This window comes from Stegostoma tigrinum, chromosome 6 (genome assembly GCF_030684315.1).
Source record: "Stegostoma tigrinum isolate sSteTig4 chromosome 6, sSteTig4.hap1, whole genome shotgun sequence".
NCBI classification, from domain to species: Eukaryota; Metazoa; Chordata; class Chondrichthyes; order Orectolobiformes; family Stegostomatidae; genus Stegostoma; species Stegostoma tigrinum.
Window position 1 is genome coordinate 44965783 of NC_081359.1, and position 20392 is coordinate 44986174.

General features: G+C 45.0%; 1 protein-coding gene across 4 annotated transcripts in view; it reads left to right on the plus strand.

Annotated features, from left to right (window-relative positions):
- Positions 1–20392, plus strand: part of abcc4 (ATP-binding cassette, sub-family C (CFTR/MRP), member 4) — a 492919-nt gene that overhangs the window by 299595 nt on the left and 172932 nt on the right. For all 4 annotated transcript variants that reach the window (XR_007247792.2, XM_048533436.2, XM_048533434.2 and 1 more), the window contains exon 20: positions 9989–10068. Coding sequence is in view for 3 of the 4 variants with exons in the window: in XM_048533436.2 (XP_048389393.1) it covers positions 9989–10068 (80 nt within the window). In the remaining variant the exon portion in view is untranslated. The remainder of the gene's footprint in view (positions 1–9988; positions 10069–20392) is intronic.

Here is a 20392-nt window from a genome sequence, read left to right on the forward strand (position 1 = left end):
CGTCATTCATATTGAGGATGAAGTCCTGGTTGAGGAGATTTTTGAAATGTTTTGTCTAGTGAGTACTAATTGCCACTCTGTCCTAATAGAGTGCCATTCCATTCTTAACTTTCGGTGGGATAAGCATTCAGTTTGTGAATGATCCAGACTGCTGAAGAATTGATGCATGTTGTGGCTGTCAGTGAAACATTGACTTTCTTGCAGTCTTTCTACACATCATCTATTCTTTAGCTTGAGGGTTTTTTTGTTGGACTTTGGCCTTCATTGCTCTACTTTCTTCCCCTCGGGTTTTGGTGCATTTAGTTCAGGTATCCAATACATTTGGATCTTAACAGCCCCTGGTCCCACTTATTCTTGTCAGACCAGTCTAGATGATTCTTGATAGTCGATGTAAAGTTTCATCCAGCTGCTGTGTGAGATAGCTTTAAGGGTAGACCAAATGCTGTGGACACTCTGTAGGTCCTGTTAATTGAGCAATGCCAGGTTGACTGTGAGCAGATCTTTCTTCACATGGTGCTCAAGTCCATCGACAATTGACTTCCTGCAGCAATGCTTCTTTGCCAATTTTTGGCCAGGCTGACGGAGATGATTGATAAGATTAAGGTAACAATCAGTACAGCAGCCATCAGCTCCTGTCATAGGGAGGGCAATTCAGGCGTCCTAGTGATCCCTCACTCAAATGATGTCACAGTTGAGAAGATGCCAATGTTTGGAGTGAACTTGATGCCACGTGGTCTTTTATTTGTTTTTTCTAATGGAACAACATATTTGTTATGACCAGACCATGTGTCAGATCCATTTGCATCAGGAAGGTAACTCTGTTCGTCTTTATTCCTTATACCTTACTGGCCAGTCGCAGCATTCCAGAGTTGTGTTCTCCTCAATTCTCTGTTGCTAACATCACCAGGGAGAATTTGTGTGTCTCCTTTTAAGGCACAGGCCAACTGATCAAGGCTGGAATGAAAATCCTCTTTAGCCTCATCTATAGCTTCTAGAGTTGCAGAGTACACACTGATTATTGTGTGGTGTGCAGCTTTCTAGGTTAGAGTGAGATGAAGATTCATGAGCCCTTTGTTTATTCCACAAAAACTCACTGCGTGTCATGATTGTAATGAGGTTAACCAAGTGGACCTCATAGAATATGTGTTCCCTGATCAGGGCAGTTCATCAGGTCCAATCAGTAAGCCTTGACTGACATAAAAGCAAGAGTGTCAGACATCCTGACACTGAGATCTGGCTCTGAGGGAATTCGATCAGTGTCAAGGAGTTTTTACGTGTAAATGATAACCTTCAATGACCTTCCCTCCATCATTAGATCAGAAGTGGGAATGCACGCCAATAATTGTCCAATGTTCAGCACCACTTGCACCTCCTCAGATACTGAAACATTCTGTATTTAAATGCAACAAGATCTGGACAATACGTTGGCTTGAGCTGACAATGGTAAGTAATGTTCTTATCACACAAATGCCAGACTATGACCGTCACCAATTTGAGACAATCTAACCACTGCTCCTTCACATTCAATGGCGCTACTGTCACTGAATCCCCCAATATCAACATCCTGGGAGTTATCATTCGCCAGAAACTCATGGGCTCACAACACATCGAGGGCCAAAGGGCCTGTGCTGCGCTCTATGTTCTATGTTCTATAAACACAGCAGCTACAAGGGCGAGTCAGAAGCTTGGAACAAAAACAGAAATTTCTGGAAAAAGCTCAGCAGGCCTGGTAGTATCTGTGGAGATAAATCAGTATTAACGTTTTGGGTCCGGTGACATTTCCACAGAAGCTAGGAATACTACAGCATGTAACTCGCCTCCTGGCTCTTCAAAGCAGGTCCACCATATATAAGGCACAATTAAGGAATGTGATGGAATACTCCTCACTTGCCTGGATGAGAGCAGCTCAAACAACACTTGAAACTCGAAACCATTAGGACAAATGATTGACACTGCACCCACTGCCTCCACCACTGATGCTCAGTAGTACCAGTGTATACTATCTACAAAATGCAGTGCTGAAATCAACCAAAGATCCTCAGACAGTACCTTCCAAACCCATGACCACTTCCATCTAGAAGGACAAGGGCAGCAGATATGGGGACATCACCACCTTCAAGTTCTCCTCCAAGCCACTTACCATCCTGACTTGGAAATGTATTGCAGTTCCTTCACTGTCACTGTCCAAATCCCTCTATTCCCTGCCTGCCTAAATGTGTCTGTCTAACTGCCTCCTAAACTTCCCCCTTCCCTGACAACATGTTCTAGACACCTGCCACCTTCTGCATTTTTTGAAAAAAGCTTCCCTGTCAAATCTCCCTTAAATTTTATCCCCCTACTATTTGACATTTCCATCTTGGAAAATGACTCCAACTATTCACTATGTGTGTGATTCTCATAGCTAACGTACTTCTGTCAGGTTGCCTTTCTCCTCTAATGCTCTAGCAAGAACAATCCGAACTTGTCCAACCTGTCCGTAAGCTAATATACATCTCCTGCCCAGTGCCTCCTCGAGGGCACTAATGCCACGGTCATAACACAGGATTTCCTTGGTTAAATGGTGCAGCATTCCAGCAAATTGCTACTGGGTTTTTTCCATGAAAGTACCGATGTTCCAGGTCCTGAGCTTCATTTGAAAGATGGGACTAAGGTAGAGATAGGTACCTGAGCATAAGCTTCCTTAATATGGGATAGCCATTACATATGGTCCTGGCCAAATAAAGTGTGCAATAGCAAGCACAGCCAAATAGTTACCCAGCTTGTTTAACTATTAAGCTTAAATGATGCAAAATTCTCAATTCTCTCATTTTAAAGTGCTCTCTTGGAAGGTTATAAATTTGGTAGAATTGCCCATCAGAATTTTCCATTTCCAGGCAGTTCCCTGGAAGTCTATTCCATCAGGATTTCCATATGGTTCAGATTCACAACTCCAGTCCACACTGCTACAATGACAATCTCCCCATCAGAGTGTGTGGATCAATATTTATTAGCATTTCCTGAATTAGGTTTATTTCATATTGTGGGCATTGCCTGGATTCTGAGGAGCATAAGGGACAGTGAAATCCCCAGTTTATCAATACCTAGTTCACATTTGTAACTGCCTCATCTTTGAGATGAATGAAAGAGTATCTTCAAGTTATTCCCAAAATGTTTCTCATCATTAATTCAAATTATGAATTTGGTCAGTATTTGAAAATATGGTTCACTGTTGTCCTTTATAGGAAAGAAGCTGCAAACCTTACTTGGCCTGACCTTATATGTGACTCCAGACCCAGAGCAGTATTAGCGAGTTTTGAGAAGATTTGTAGCTCAGGTTGAGGTTCTGGATGTGAGTTTGCTCGCTGAGCTGGAAGGATAGTTTTCAGACGTTTCGTCACCTTTTTTTTTTATTTGAAAAAATATACTTTATTCACAGAATGTACAAAAAATAAAACATTAATACACCTACCCAGTCATGCAAGCCACTCTGGGTTACCTGGGGGTACGCACACCAACTAAAGGAACAAAACAAAAGAGAAAAAAAAACCAAACAAAGAAACCGCCCCGGCAGTCGTCACCCCGCACAGTCCCAGTTGGCCCCCTGACCAGTTGGGGAAGGCGCCAGCTGGGCCCAGTTACCAGATAGGATTCTTTTCCCTTTTCTGGACGAGGGGGCTCATACGGTGGTCTTTCCCCACCACGCCTTGGCGGCGGCTGCCCCAAGCTTTAGCGCGTCCCTCAGCACGTAGCCCTGGACCTTGGAGTGCGCCAGTCTGCAACACTCAGTCGGGGTCAGTTTTTTCAGCTGGCAGACCAGCAAGTTGCGGGCAGACCAAAGAGCGTCTTTCACCGCACTGATGGTCCTCCAGGTGCAGTTGATGTTGGTCTCGGTGTGCGTCCCCGGAAACAGCCCGTAGACCACGGAGTCCCGCGTCACGGAGCTGCTCGGGACGAACCTCGACAAATACCACTGCATCCCCCTCCAGACCTCCTGCACATAGGCACACTCCAGAAGGAGGTGATCGACAGTCTCGTCCCCCCCGCAGCCACCTCGAGGGCAGCGTGCAGTGGTGCAGAGATTCCGGGCATGCATAAAGGATCTCACTGGCAGAGCCCCTCTCACCGCCAGTCAAGCAATGTCCTTGTGCTTGTTTGAAAGTTCTGGCGATGAGGCATTCTGCCAAACGACTTTGGCAGTCTGCGTGGGGAACCAGACGACGGGATCCACCCTCTCCTTTTCCCGAAGGGTCCTGAGGATACTACGTGCTGACCACTGCCTGACGGCCTTGTGGTCAAAGGTGTTTCCTTTCAAAAATTTCTCCACGAAGGACAGGTGGTACGGAACGGTCCAACTACTCGGAGCGTTCCGCGGCAACAAGGCCAGGCCCATCCTTCGCAACACCGTGGACAGGTAGAACCTCAGTAAGTAGTGACACTTGGTGTTTGCATACTGAGGATCTACGCACAGCTTGATGCAGCCACACACAAAGGTAGCCGTCAGGGCGAGGGTGGCGTTCGGTACGCCCTTTCCCCCATTTCCCAGGTCTTTGTACATGGTGTCTCTGCGGACCCGGTACATCCTCGACCCCCAAATGAAGTGGAAGATGGCCCGGGTGACCGCAGCGGCGCAGGTCCAGGTAATAGGCCAGGCCTGCGCCACATACAACAGTACCGAAAGCCCCTCGCACCTGACAACCAGGTTCTTACCCGCGATGGAGAGGGACCGGAGCGTCCACCTGCCCAGCTTCTGCTTCAATTTGGTGATACGCTCCTCCCAAGTCTTAGTGCATGCCCCAGCTCCACACCTTCAGGTAGTCTGTCCTGACGGTGAAGGGGATGAAGGAGCGGTCGTCCCAGTTCCCGAAGAACATGACCTCGCTCTTACCCCTATTGACTTTGGCACCCGAGGCCAGTTCAAACTGGCTGCAGATGTCCAACAGCCTACTCACCGAGCGACGATCGGTGCAGAAGACGGCGACATCGTCCACGTACAGGGAGGTCTTGACCTGAAGGCCTCCGCTGCCTGGGATAGTCACGCCCTTCAGGCTCACGTCCTTCCTGATGGATGCGGCGAAAGGCTCCACACAGCACACGAACAAGGCAGGAGAGAGCGGGCAGCCCTGCCTGACTCCAGATCTAACAGGAAAACTGTCTGATTCCCACCCGTTGATCGAGACTGCGCTAACGATGTTGGCGTAGAGCAGCCGGATCCAATTGCGGATGCCCTCCCCGAACCCCAATTTGGAGAGGACATCCCTCATGTAAGCATGAGAGACCCTGTCGAAAGCCTTCTCCTGGTCCAGGCTGACGAGGCAGGTGTCCACCCGTCTGTCCTGTACGTAGGCGATCGTATCCCTGATGAGCACGAGGCTCTCAGCGATCTTCCTGCCTGGCACAGCACAGGTTTGGTCAGGGTGAATCACTGACTCCAGGACAGACCTGACCCGGTTGGCAATGACCTTGGCCAGGATTTTGTAGTCCACGTTCAAAAGTGAAATGGGACTCCAATTCTTAATTTCTTCCCTCTCCCCCTTCCTCTTGTAAATGAGGGTGATGATGCCCTTCCTCATGGACTTGCACATTTCCCCTGCCCGAAGCGCACTATCGTACACCTCCAGCAGGTCCTGGCCGACCAGGCCCCACAGAGCGGAATACAGCTCGACCGGTAAGCCGTCGCTTCTGGGAGTCCTATTCCTCTGCAAGGACTTGAGGGGTCTGGCCAGCTCGTCCAGGGATATCGGCCGGTCCAGCCACTCCCTCGTGCCGTCGTCTAAGACCTCCGTGATAGACGACAAGAACGACTCGGAGGCCGTGCTGTCCGTGGGCTTCGTGTCGTACAGTCCGGCATAGAAGGATCTGCTGATCCTCAAAACGTCGGGCCGAGACGACGTCACCGAGCCGTCGTCCTCCTTCAGCCGGCTAAGCACAGAGCTCTCTTTGTGCACCTTCTGAAAGAAGAAACGCGAGCACGTCTCGTCCTGCTCCACGGAGCGGACCCTGGACCGGAAGATTATCCTGGAGGCCTCCACGGCGAAGAGCGAGGCTTGCTGGCCCCTCACCTCGCGGAGGTCCTCCGTGACATCGACCCCCATCAACTGCAGAAGGAGCAGGTTCTGCACCCTTTTCCAGAGTCGCGACAGCTTTCCCCACCTCTCTCTTGCCTTCCGAACACCCTTGAGGACAAAGAACCTCTTGATGTTCTCCTTCACCGTCTCCCACCAGTCACCTGGAGACTCAAAGAGGGGTTTCACGGTTCTCCAACCGGCGTACTCCCTCTTAAGCTCCTCGACGTTCTCTGGGGTCAACAGAGTCGTGTTGAGCTTCCACGTCCCCTTGCCGGCCGGCTGGTCGTCCTGTAAGTGACAGTCGGCCAACAGGAGGCAGTGGTCAGAGAAGAACACCGCTCGACGCCGGTGGACCTGACCGAGAACGTCCGTGACACAAACAGGAAGTCTATCCTTGAGCGGATAGACCCGTCTGGCCGCGGCCAAGTGTACCTCTGCTGCGCTCCGTCTGCAGGGGTGCTGAAGACGGCGAGCAGCTTGGCGTCCTTCACCGTGCCCATCAGGAATCTGGACGTGACGTCCAGTTGAATTCCCCTACCCGCTGTCCCCACGCCGGATCTTCCATCTGCATCAATGATGCAGTTAAAGTCTCCACCTAGGATGACCGGCCTGAACGTATCCAGCAGGGGTGGAAGCCGCTGCAGGACGGCCAACCGCTCACTCCGTACCACTGGGGCGTACACGTTGTTCAGCCTCAGGGGAGCATTCCTGTAGGTGATGTCAGCCACTAGGAGGTGCCCCCCCACCACCTCCTGAACTTGAAAGATGGTGAAGTCGCGCCCCCGCAGCAGAATAGCCAGGCCCGAGGAGCGATAGTCGTTACCCTCCGACCAGATCGAAGGCCCACAGGTCCAGGTGCCGGACCATTTCCCGTACCTGCCGAGGTGCGGTATCCCGCACTCCTGCAGAAACAGGAGGTCCGCCTTGATGGTGGTCAGGTAGGCCAACGTGGACACACATCTCGCGGTTGACTTGACGCTGCGCACATTAATGCTCGCATTTCGTACCCCCATTGTGGGCAGTGACCGCAGTAGCCTCCCCAAGTCCAAGGTCCAGCCCCTCCATCTGTCCCTTCATGCCCATTGCCCGGGCTAACTGCTGGACGCTCTCCGGGCTCAGGAAACCGTCCGTGCTGCCTTCCGGGTGGCATCCCCCCGTCAGGGGTGCGGAGGCAGGAGGGTCCGGCTCCGGGTCAGGCTGGGGATGCGCTGTTTCCTCCTTCCCGCCTGGAAGTTCCGGGGGGCCCTCCAGTGCTCCAGCGGCACTTGACTGGGTGTCGGAGTGAGCCTCAGGACGCCTCCCGTCACCTGGAAGCGGGGTGCTGCTTTCCTTCCCCCCCGAGACCTTTAACTTCTGCTTCGGGTGGGCCCTCTCTGAATCCTCCTCGTCAGAGGAGCTCTTATAGCCCCCCTGTAGCTGCCTCTTCCCGCCTGATTGTTGCGGTTCCTGGGCCCGTCGACGCACCTTCCTCCTCGCTTTCCGGACTGTTGTCCACTCCCCTGGGTCGCCTGTCGCCGCTTCCATTGGCTCCGCGTTATCGGGGGGGATCGGAGCCTGCAGGGGTGCTTTGCTGGCCTCGGCCCCATCCTGCAGGGCTGGGCCCTCCTGCACGGCCTGGCCCTCCTGCACATTAGTGGGGTCCTTGCTGGGCCCTGGTGCCTTCCTCTCCTCCGGGGAGGGGGGGCTGGCCCCGCATTTCCCCTGCTGGCGACCTGGGCGTAGGTGGTACCCCGCCACGGGCATGCCCTATAGAAGTGGCCCGCTTCCCCGCAAAGTTTGCAGCTTCTCTCTCGTGGGCAATCCTTTGCAAGGTGTCCCTCCTCCCTGCAGATGGTGGCTTTGCAGTCGGTCGCCATGTGACCTGACCTACCACAGGCATGGCAGACTTTAGGTTGCCCTGCATAGGTCAGGTAGCCCCCGTCTCCTGCCGATCGCGAAGCTGGATGGTGGGTGTGCGACATTCCCGCCTGCGCCCATCCTCAGCGTCACCTTGACCTGCCTCTTACTCGTCCAGATGCCAAAGGGGTCCACGATGTCAGTTAGGTCCCCTTCCACCTTCACATACCTTCCGAGGAAGGTCAGGACATCAACTGCTGGCACATGTGGGTTGTACATGTGTACAGTCACCATACGGCTCCTCTGTGCTGGCATCACAAACAGTGGGACAGCAGTCAATACAGAGAGGGGGCCCTCACCTCCTTTCTCCTTGAAAACCTCCAGGAAGCGCTCACAAAGCTTGGCACTCCGGGAGGTCACGTTGTAAAAACCTCCTCCGGGGAAATCCTGCAGGCAGTAAATGTCCGCAGCAGCGAACCCACAACAGTCCAACAGGACCCTCTTCATGAAGAGGGTGCGGTCCACAGGTGCACCTTCATCCACCTTCTTAACAGAAACACGGATGGTGTTCCGGACCCCCTGACCTGGGGCACGAGCACTTGCCGCAGCCATCGTTGCAGGTTGGCTGCTCCCCTGAACCAGCATTAGGCCAAAGCCAGCATTAAGATCTACTGGTCGCAAGGGTGCACAGCCAACCCGACGTCCTCCTTTCACCTCCAAGATAGCACTCTTGTCCTCTCGGTCCACAAGAGAGTGGGTCTTTATTGTGTTCAAGATGTAAGCTAGTTCACTGAGCTTGCCGGTTTGTTCCCAGATGTTTTGTCACCATTCTAGGTAACATCAACAGTGAGCCTCCAACGAAGCGCTGGTGTTATGTCCTGCTTTCTATTTATCTGGTTAGGTTTCCTTTTGTTGTTGATGTCATTTCCTGCATTGGTGATGTCATTTCCTGTTCTTTTTTCAGGGGATGGTAGATTGGCTCCAAATCTGTGACAAACTGTGACAAACACTACATTGGACAAACTGGCAGAAAGCTAGCCACCAGGATACATGATACATGCACGAGAATTCCTAGAAGCATGGCATTCCAACCGGAACTCCATCAACAAACACATTGATTTGGAGCCAATCTACCATCCCCTGAGAAAAAGAACAGGAAATGATATCACCAATGCAGGAAATGACATCACCAACCCAAGGAAACCTAACCAGATAAATAGAAAGCGGGACATAACACCAGCGCTTCGTTGGAGACTCACTGATGATGTTACCTAGAATGGTGACGAAACGTCTGAAAACGAACCTTCCAGCTCAGCGAGCAAACTCGCATCCAGAGCAGTGTAGTTGACTCTTAATAACCTTCTGAATTTTCCAAGCAAACCATTTAGTAGTAATAATCTCTTAGTTTCTGTGAAGGAAGGAAACCAGACAAGTCACCTGCCATCGACCTAGGCACCAAAAGTGACATTGGCAAGTACTGTTCTGCCACTATCCTGACTTTGATGTGTACTTCTGTTTTTTCAGTGTTACTGTGTCAAAATCCCTCCCAAACAACGTTGTGAGTCTACCTTCAATAAATGGATTGGGGTTGTTCATGAAAGCAGATTACCATCCTCTACTCAAGAGCAAATACGGACAGGCACCCAGCGACGCACTCATACAATGATTGCATTCTTAAAAATGCAGATATCTAATTAATCAGTATTTTGTCAAAGGCCTAATTGATTGATCCCTATCAAGAAAATCTTTGTAAGAGATTTAGCCAGATGTCATCGTCTGCATTTCAGCAGCCGTTGAACCAAGAGGCCCAGATTCAAGCCCCGCCTGCTTCAGAGATGTAATATCATTTCTGAACAGGTTGATTAGAAAAATCACTTTTAAAAAATTGGCAATTGAGCATTCTCAGCTGGGCAAGTTGCTCCTAAACCATTTACTCAAGATGTTGTTGTGGGTATTTTTAAACATCTGGATTTCAGTAATAAACACCAGTGATTTCCTATAGGTGCTATATTTGACTCAGAAGATGAAGCATATGACTGATTTCAAAAGAGTACTGCAACTGTTCAAATTAGTAAAAGTTTTCAACTTTTCGTTTTATTACTTGTTAGGTCGCATCTTAAACCGTTTTTCAAAAGACATTGGCCACTTGGATGACTTGCTGCCTTATACTTGCATGGACTTTTTACAGGTAATTCAGTCTTCAGAGATCATGAATTATATATTGTGTGATCATTTTATGGGTCACTGAGTGCTCATTCCTGCTGAAGTACTGTGTTCACAAAACAATTACTTTCTAAGCAATGACTCTTCCAACACAGTTAAAGTTTGGTTTAACAAAAGTGTCTGCCCATCAGAGGAGTATGTGGTTGTAATTTTATGATCCCACAAAGCAATGACAAAAATTTAATATAAGATAATAAAGTGTGAAGCTGGATGAACACAGCAGGCCAAGCAGCATCTCAGGAGCACAAAAGCTGACGTTTCGGGCCTAGACCCTTCATCAGGCTCTCTGATGAAGGGTCTAGGCCCGAAACGTCACCTTTTGTGCGCCTGAGATGCTGCTTGGCCTGCTGTGTTCATCCAGCTTCACACTTTATTATCTTGGATTCTCCAGCATCTGCAGTTCCCATTTTCTCTGATACAAAAATTTAATGTCAGGATTAGTTATTGTATAGGATTGGCCTCAGGCCTCTTGCTATCTTGTCATGTCCACAATATCTGCATACTTTGTAGCGAGTTATTCATTTGCCTCCAGTAATTTGGGGCCGTTCCAGATAATGTTGAAAAATGTGGCCACAAGTATCAAAAGAATCATTTGTCACGCAGGACGGTTAAGACAAGCAAATCACAAGTGAATAACCACCAAAGAGCGAAACTTTACTGACAGTAAAGAAAGTGGTGTAATAATTGTAGAAGGAGGTCAAGGTTAGTGTTATTTGAGAATGAGGCAAACTCAAATTTCCTATATTTGATAAAGCAGCAAATTTTCTTACCCAGGTCATGAACAGTTTCTATACATTTGGCTCTAATTTCAACAGCTCTTGTTAACCAACTTGCTGCTGAGGAAGTCAAGACCAAACCTCAGGTTATGTTTTTGGTAATTTTCCAGTGTAATCTCTAGTTGTATCAAGGCTAAAACATCAGTCAACTGCAAATTTGATGAAATGGATAAATGCCACGGTGAAATATGATTTATTTTGTATCTGTTAGTCAATTGCAAGACAGCTCTTAAACATCATAATACATGATGAAATAACCAGCTTGTTGTCCCAAGAGGCCCTCACTCAGCCATAATAAAAACATTGGAACACAATAGGAGCTGTGCTGCTCTCTCTTTTGTGGTGGTTGTGTGGCTGTAAATAGAAATGATTAAAGATGATGTATCAAATAGATATCAGAATGTGATGACTGCTACAATAAGATTAATTACAATTTTTGGGTATCCACTTTAGGTGTAAATAGATCTCATCAAAGTATGGTTTATAATGTAACTCATGAATGTGATAAAGAACATTTGTTGCTACCTCCTTTCTCTTCACTTTAAAACAACCCAATATTTTCATATCATTACGTCTAAACAACAGAGGAGCCCTTTAAATATTGAGTCAGATATCCTAGCCACTTATTGGAAAACTGGCCTTTGAAAGCAAATTTTTCACCAGGTTGATCCATAGTTGCAATTTCTCTGCAAAGATGTTGCCTCCCATTGGACAGCAGCCTCATAGGTGTCAGTTAATCTCCTAGCACTTCATTCATGCAGATGTTAACAATCTGTCATTGTGACTTTAAAGGAAGAATGAGAGATAGAGTAAAAGAAACAAATTGGAATAGATGGACAGCATTTGGGAATTGGAAGGAAAACAGGAGGTTGGACCACAAAGATCAAACCACTAATGAGTATAGAAATAGGATGAATTCATGCCTGGAGGAATGGTGCAATGGGGAGGAATTTCAGATTTTTGGGACATCTGGGTGAGTTCTGGGAGTGAAGAGATCTTGCAAGCTGAACAGCCTGAACAGAACCAGACTAATATCCATGTTTATTTATGTATTTATCGATGCACTTAGGGAATATTTGAACCAACTTGATACAAGGGCGAGAACCAGTAAGTAATATTAGACAGCAAAACCAAGGCCATGGAATTAGAAGAGAAAGATGACATCAGAACAAGAAATAATAAAGTCTAAATCAGGGTTCCTGTAGATGTATGTGAATACATAGAAACCCCAAATATGGGAACTGAATATTCAAAAGATCTTCGACATTTAGAAAGAGCAGACAAAAAGAGTTGTGCATTGAGAAGGGATGGCATCAATGCATTAGTAAGTGAGGATCTCAAATCAGAATAAAATGTGGAATCAGTGTGGGTGGAACCAAAGAACAGCCAGAGGCAGCAAACATTTATAGGAGTTGTATTTAGGCCAACAAAAGTAATCATAATGTGGGTTATAATATTGATCAGGAAACAGAGAAACATGTAGTGTAGATCATTCATGTGATCAGAGGTGAGAACGGAATAAACTTAATGATCACTAACACTGTGAAAAATGAATTTCTAGAGTATGTTAGGCAAATATTTGAGGAACCAATTAGAGAGTTAGTTATTTTAGGTATAGTATCAAATATTGAGAATGGACTGAAGAATAATCTTGAATTGCGTTTGTAAATGAAGTGGCTCAATCTGAAATAACATGGTGTGAAGCTGGATGAACACAGCAGGCCAAGCAGCATCAGAGGAGCAGGAAAGTTGTCAACGACTATAAAGGATTCTATTTGTATGTGGAAAAGAAACATTCAGCAAAGAAAAATGTTGGCCCATTACAGGCACGTCATGAGAAGTCGTAATAGGGAAGAAAGAAATGGGAGAAAAGCTGAATGATTATTTTGTGTCTGTCTTCATAAGAAAAGTACAAGAAATCTTGCAGGATAAGAGATCTTAGGGACTAGAGAGAAAGGAATTTAAGAAATTTAGTATTAGTAGAAAGGTTATGTTGGTGAAAAACTGTGAGGCCAGTATCCCATCACCAAGTCACCCCTTTATTTACTTGTGCACAGTATGCTAGCTGTGGCCTGCCAGCCTCAGAATCAGTCGCCTGAACTGAGGAATTTCTAATCTCCTGGTTATATTTTTTCCATTATTTAACCTATTATCCCAATCAACCTGTTCAGAGATAATATTACATATCTTTGAAGCAGGTGGGATTTGAACCCAGGCTTCCCAAGCCAGTGGTAGGGACACTACCACTGTGCCACAAGAGGGCCCATTTTCTGGTTATTTTGATCAACCAGGTCTTTCCTGATTGGCCCAGATTAACAATCAATCAATTACCTTGTGTTCAACCTAGTTCCAATTACTACAGTTGAGAAATTACTGACACTGAAGGATGATAAGTTCTGATATTTGACAATGGTGAAAAAGGAAACAGTGGATATTTTGGTGATTACTTTCCAAAATTCTATAGATTCTGGAATGATTACAACAAATTGGAAGTAAGAAATGCCATCCGACTATTTAAAAAAAAATGGAAGGAGAGAGAAAATGGAAATCCATTATAAAAGATGTGGTAAATGGACACTTGGATAATAATGATCTTATTAAGAATAAAGAAAACACATTGTTTAATGAACCTTCTTGAACTTTTTGAGAATGTTTCTGACAAAACTTTAAATAAAATAGAGGCAGTGAACATGGACTATAATCAGATTTTCGGAAGGATTTTGATAACATCTCCATAAGAGGATGGTTAGAAAGTGTAAAGCACATCTGATAGGAGGTAATGTACTGGCATAGGTTGGATTGATTGACAGGAAACCGAGAGCAGGAATAAGCAATCATTTTGCAACGACAGACTGCAATGAGGCCGAGGACTGAACACCCTGGTGTTCATAATATATATATATATAATTGAGTTGGATGTGGGGATCAAATATGATGGAATTTTCAGATGACATGAAGCTAAGGGAGATTATCTGCTGAGAAGATGATATAATGTGGCTCAGAGAGGATTTGGATAGATTTAGTCACACAGTAGTTACCACTGTTGCCTCACAGCACCAAGGACCTGGGTTTGATTCCAGCCTTGAGTAACTGTCTTTGTTGAGTTTGCATGTTATCCCCGTGTCTGCATGAATTTCAGTTGAGTGCTCCAGTTGCCTCCCCACAGTCCAAAAAGGTGCAGGTTAGGTCTGGTGGAATGCTCTTCAGAGGGTTGATGAAGACTGTTATGAGCCAAACAAATCTGTGGTCCATCCAAATCTGCAGTCCATACAAATCAGCACTGTAAGAATTCTACAATTCTACTCTATAACACAGCAGCACGGTGGCACAGTGGTTAGCACTGCTGCCTCACAGCGCCAGGGACTGGGTTGGATTCTATCCTCGGGTGACTATCAGTGTGGAGTTTGTATGTACTCCCTGTGTCTGTGTGGGTTTCCTCTGGGTGCTCCAGTTTCCTCTCTCAGTCCAAAGATGTGCAGGCTAGGTGGATTGACCATGCTAAATTGCCCGGAGTGCCCAGGGATGTGTAGATTAGGGGGACGGGTCTGGGTGGGTGCTGTGATGTTCAGCGTGGACTTTGGGCCAAAGGGCCTGTTTCCACACTGTAGGGATTCTTCTATGAAAGGTGGAATTTAATATGGCAAAATGTAAGGTTACCCATTTTGGTAGAAGGAGCAGATGTTTGGCGTTTTTCTTAAATGGTAAAAGGATAGAAAGTGTAGATGTGCAAGGAGACTTGGGTGTCCTCACCAATAAGTCACTGAAAGCTATCACGCAGGTGCAGGAGGAAAGTAGAAAGGGTAATGGTACACTCGACATCATCACAAGAGGATTTGAGGACAGGAACAGCAAAGTCTGTCTTCAATTGTATAAGGTTTGGTTAGACAGCACCTGGAGTATTGTATATAGCTTTGTTTCCTTATCTTGGAAAGTTTTTTATTATTTTGCTATGATCCCAGCTGATGTTACTATTGAACAGGGCAGATCCCAGAATATAATCTGGCTTGATATATCATTTTGATTTTGTGCAATTGAATATGGTGATCTTTCACTGAAACATAACACACAAATCTGAAGACTTGCTTGTGACAATGAGACAGAAACTTATCACAAGAATATTTTTAAAAATAATTTAAAACTATAGCACATTCACATTGAATATGCAATGAGTTACATGGCAACTGTATTTTTCATACACCAATTTTCATCGCAGTGGTTTGTTTCATAGGTTGAAATAACTTCACAGAGGTTGGTATTCTGTCACCGAGTCAGCCGTTATTTGCATGTGGAAAATCCTTGACACCGGTCCAGGTCCCTCAGAGCCAGCTTTCAGAACGTCTGACAGTCCTCTTTTTAATCTGTAAAGCACGGGTCCCGGATTTAACTGGATTAACAGCCCCAATCAGGGAACTCGTATGCTGTGAGGTACCTTGGCTGACCTTGTTGCAGTGACTATATAGATGCAGTTGATAAAGTCTCTGCTGTAACATTTGTTTTTTCCAGGTACATAAATGATTTTTAAATTGTATAGTTGGAAGATTAAGTTCCATCAGAACAAATAAGGTTTTTGCCTCAATACTTCTCCCAAAAAGTCATGGGATTCTGGTCCATACAAATGTGACTTTGGGAATAGAACCCTTGCAGCATGGAAACGGGCCCATCTGCACCAAGTCTCCTACCAGGCCTATCCTCCCACCTAACCTTCATATCCCTGGACACTGTGGGTAACTTAGCATGGCCAATTCGCCTAATTTGCACATCTTTGGACGGTGGGAGAAAGCTTTCTTCCACATTATTGGTAATATATATTTCAAAATAATGTAGAGCCTACACAAGATTCACTGTCATCTTCTCCACCATCGAGTATTTCTGTTGACACGCAACCAATATTTTTGAGAAACAACTGAGTGGCTGTTCGATTCTTTGTCTCATTACACTCACCTTTATAGTTAACATTAACAACCAATTTGAATGGCTTCTCATAATCCAGTGGAGCTAAAACCGGTTCAGTTGTCACCACAACTTTCAAGTTGGCAAAGACATTCTGATTTTCTTGCATCCGTTGAAATTTGCTGCCTTTTTAAATAAATTTGTCAAAAGCTTCAAAAATAGTGAAGTTCAGTATAAGTTTCCAATAAAATATACTCGTACAACATATTGCAAAATTGCACATTTTGCCCCAGGCATGGGAAAATCTAAAAAGCCCTGACTTTTACTTCTCTCAATGCTACTTTGCCTTGGCCCACAGTGTGGACCAAATAAGTTACTTATACTTCGGTAAATTCATTCTTGGGTAGATTCAAATCAAATTTACTTTTTGTAGCCAGTTGAACAGACAAGTCAAGTGTTGAAAATGTTCTTCCTAAATTCAGCAGAAATGCCAAGTTCTTGATCTAAACCATGAAGTTACACAGTTCTTCAATTCCTGAAATATTTAATCATTGCTGGTGCATTTTTCATTTCCAATATCATGACTTTGCATTGACAAACTCTACTCGGTGTTATGAAGGATGATATCTCAGGCATGTTCTTGTGACTGATACAGCCAATATTCCTTTAACATATCGACTTTGGTGACGAATCATGGATGTCCAATTCTTTCAATGCAGTCCTCCAATCTTGGACTAGGACATGAGTCCACTTTCGTTGTCATGTTGACTTTGCAATAATAATATAGAATGTTTATAACCCATCCGGTTTTGGCATCATGATATATAAACTGCGGCTACTGTGACTCAGTTCAATAGATCGTTGTCCATCATGAACTTAATCTTTTCCCACATGAGCTAATTGCTCTGATTGAGGCCATAACAGTGATATGACAATAGCCATCACATCCCTTACATTAACATCATCTATAGCCTGGGACTTTTTTCCTGATCTATTCACACAAATTGACCCATGATTTTGTAATACTATCTCAATTTTTGAATTCACTCATGAGACATGGCATGTTTGGCTGAACCAGCATTTATTGCCCATCCTTAGTTGCCCTTGACAACGTAGTTGTGAATTGCCACTTTGAGTTGCTGCAGTCTATATGTTGTAAGTAGACTTACAGTGCCATTAAGGAGGCAGTTCAAGTGACAGTGAAGGAACGTTGGGATATTTCCAAGTTAGAATGGTCATTGATTTGGAGGGGATCTTACAGATGGTTGTTCCTATGTATCCACTGTCCTTGTCCTTCTAGATGGAATTGATTGCAGGTTTGGAAGATACTATCTAAGTATCTTTATGAATGTTTACACTACATTTTGTAGAGATTACACACTATGCTGTTGAGTGTCTGTGGTGAAGTGACTTAATATTGTGACTGTGGTGCCATTCAAATGGGCGGCTTTTTCCTAGATAGTGTTAGGTTTCTCGAGTGTTGCTGGACTTACACTCATCCAGGTGGCGAGAATTCCATTACGTGCCTGACTTGTGCCTTGTAGATTAATGGGGAGTTATTCATATAGTATTCATAGCCGCTGACCTGCTGTTATAGCCGCTGTCTTTATGTAGGGAGTGCTGTTCAGTTTCTGATCAATGGTAACCCGCAGCATGTTGATAGTGAGGGATTCAGTGATGGTAGTGCCATTGGACAGCAAGAGGTGATAGCAAGAATGTTTCTTATTGGAGATGATCATTGCCTGGAAGTATGTAACATGAATGTAATGTGCCACTTTTCAGCCCAACCTGGGTGTTACCTCGAATTAACAAGGTGCAGAGCTGGATGAACATAGCAGGCCAAGCAGCATCAGAGGAGCAGGAAAGCTGACGTCTTGGGCCTAGACCCTTCTTCAGAAACATTTCTGAAGAGTCTAGGCCCGAAATGTCAGCTTTCCTGCTCCTCTGATGCTGCTTGGCCTGCTATGTTCATCCAGCTCTGCACCTTTTCATCTGCAGTTCCTACTATCTCTATTACGTAGAATTTGTTGCATTTGGATATGGATTGCTTCAGTATCTGAGGTTTTTTGAATGGTGTAAAACCTTGTGCGACCACGAGCAAACCTCCTCGCTTCTGACTTGACGATGGAGGGAAGGTTAGTGATGAAGCAGCTGAAAAAGCTTGGGTCTGGGACTCTACCCCAAGGAACTCCTGCAAAGTCAACATGACAACGAAAGTGGACTCATGTCCTAGTCCAAGATGGGAGGACTGCATTGAAAGAATTAGACATCCATGATTCGTCACCAAAGTCAAACTGATTGACTTCCAGCAACCACTAACATCTTCCTTTGTGCCAGCTGTGACTCCAATATACTTATAATTCATCTTTCTAAGTAACTTCAATTTTTTTTTCTGGCAGATAAAATATTGTGCACTCTAACTTTTTAAGCATCTCTTTAATATTTAAAATGTTGTAAGATCATCTTCTGAATTTTCAATTTCTGATTAATTCTTGATTTTTGTTTCCCTCCTTACTTTGTTGACAATGGCGGTAAATATACTTTACTTCTACCTAACATTATTGCTGTATTATCTCCTCGGCATATTGATATGACACTTGTTGATTTTTCTCCTCCTGCCTGGAGTACTCACTACAGAATTTACATCATTGGATTTCTTTTTAATTTGATAAGGTCTTATGACCTCGCATTTAATGTTTCCCTAGAGACTGGTAAGAAGACTAACACCCTGTCTTCAGTAGATTCAAACTTTGGCCTTTCTGTCTGTTCTAGTTTTCATCGTTTATTGAACACTTTTCAAATTCTACTTGGTCAACTGAAATGCTGAGATTAATTTTTTTATGAAAGTCAAAACACAATTTGGAAGAGTAGTCTTGGGACTTATCAATTTTTCTTCAAACAATTTAAGTGCTCCCCTCACCTCATGCCCTTCTATTCAAAAGGACCAAATCTTGTGGACTCATTTAGGACTTCCCTAAAGACAAACAGAAGTGAGGTAATTCTTTTATCCCAATCATTAGAATGTTCTTGGCAATTAAGCCCAGTCATCAGTTTCAAAGTTTGTTGATCTATTGCCACGAGGAGCGTGGATACGGTGAATAGACGAGGACTCTTCTTCAGGGTGGGGGGAGTCTAAAACTAGAATGCATAAATGTAAGATGAGAGGGGAAAAGATGTAAAAGAGACTTAAGGGACTTTTTTTTATGCAGAGTGTGGTGCATGTATGGAATGAACTTCCAGAGGAAGTGGTGGAGGCGGGTAGAGTTACAATATTTTAAAAGGATGGGTATATGACTAGAGAAGGTTTTGAGAGATATGGGATATGTGGTCAGCATAGACGAGTTGGACTAAAGCGTCTGTTTCCCTGCTGTACATCTCTATGACTATATTTGCTATTTCCTCCCTGGTCACCTTCAACATCTTAGGAAATAATCCATTCAGCTTGGCAACTTATCTACTTTTGAAGATACTAATTTCTCAAACACTTCTGCTCCCATCATGATTATTTTGTCCAATAGTTCACACTACTCCTCTTGGATTATTATATCCTTATCACCCCTATCTTTTGTGAATGCAAAGTCAAAACATGAAAATTTTTTCGATATCCTCTGCATCTTCACACAAGTTCTGTTCTTTATCTCCGATAGGTCCCACTTTTTTCTTTACTCTTTTGTTCTTTATATACTGGTAAAATATCTTTGGATTTTCCTTTTATCTTGCTTGCTAATATTTTGTCTTGTCCTCTCTTTTATTTCCATTATACCTTTTCCTTTTCTAATCCTCTCCTGTATTTTTCCAGACGAACATGGGGGTCTACCTTTGGCAATACCATGTCTACTTTGTGACTTAAGCATCTCACTTTTTAATGCCTCCCACTGATCTAGCCTTCAGCAGCCCTGTCTAGTCCAACCTAGCCAAATGATTTCTCAGTTTTATAAAATTTGTCTTTCCCCAGTTAAAAAACTTTTACTCCTGGTTTATCTCTGTCCTTTCCCATAAGATTACTAAATTTAACTGAATTGCAGTCATTGTCCCCAGTATGGTTACCCATCTTCCCGAAACGAAATCCAAAATTGTATCTGCTCAGCTTGGGCTTATCATTTACTGTTTCAAAGCAAAATTCTGGACTCAGTACATGAATTTCTCCATCCTCACTGCCCCTTATGTTGTTTGACACCAAGTTGGTAGTGGGATAGCTGAAGCCACTTACTGTTGTTACCTTCTTGTTCCGACAGGCAGACATGTGCCTACATAGTGTTATGGCATGGTGGCTCAGTGATTAGCACTACTGCCTCGCAGCACTGGGTTTGATTCCACCTTCGGGCAACTGTCTGTGTGGAGTTTGCACATTCTCCCATGTCTGCGTGGGTTTCCTCTGGGTGCTCCGGTTTCCTCCCACAGTCTAAAGATGTGCAATTTAGGTGGATCAGCCATGCTAAATTGCCTGAACATTCAGGGATGTGTAGATTAGGTGGGCTGTAGGGGATTGGTCTGGGTGGGATCCTCTGAGGGTCGGTGTGGACCTGTTGGGCCTGTTTCCTCACTGTAGGAATTCTGTGATATTCCTCTATATCCTTCGCACTATTAGGGGTCAATAGTGTACTCCTAGTAATGTGACTGCCT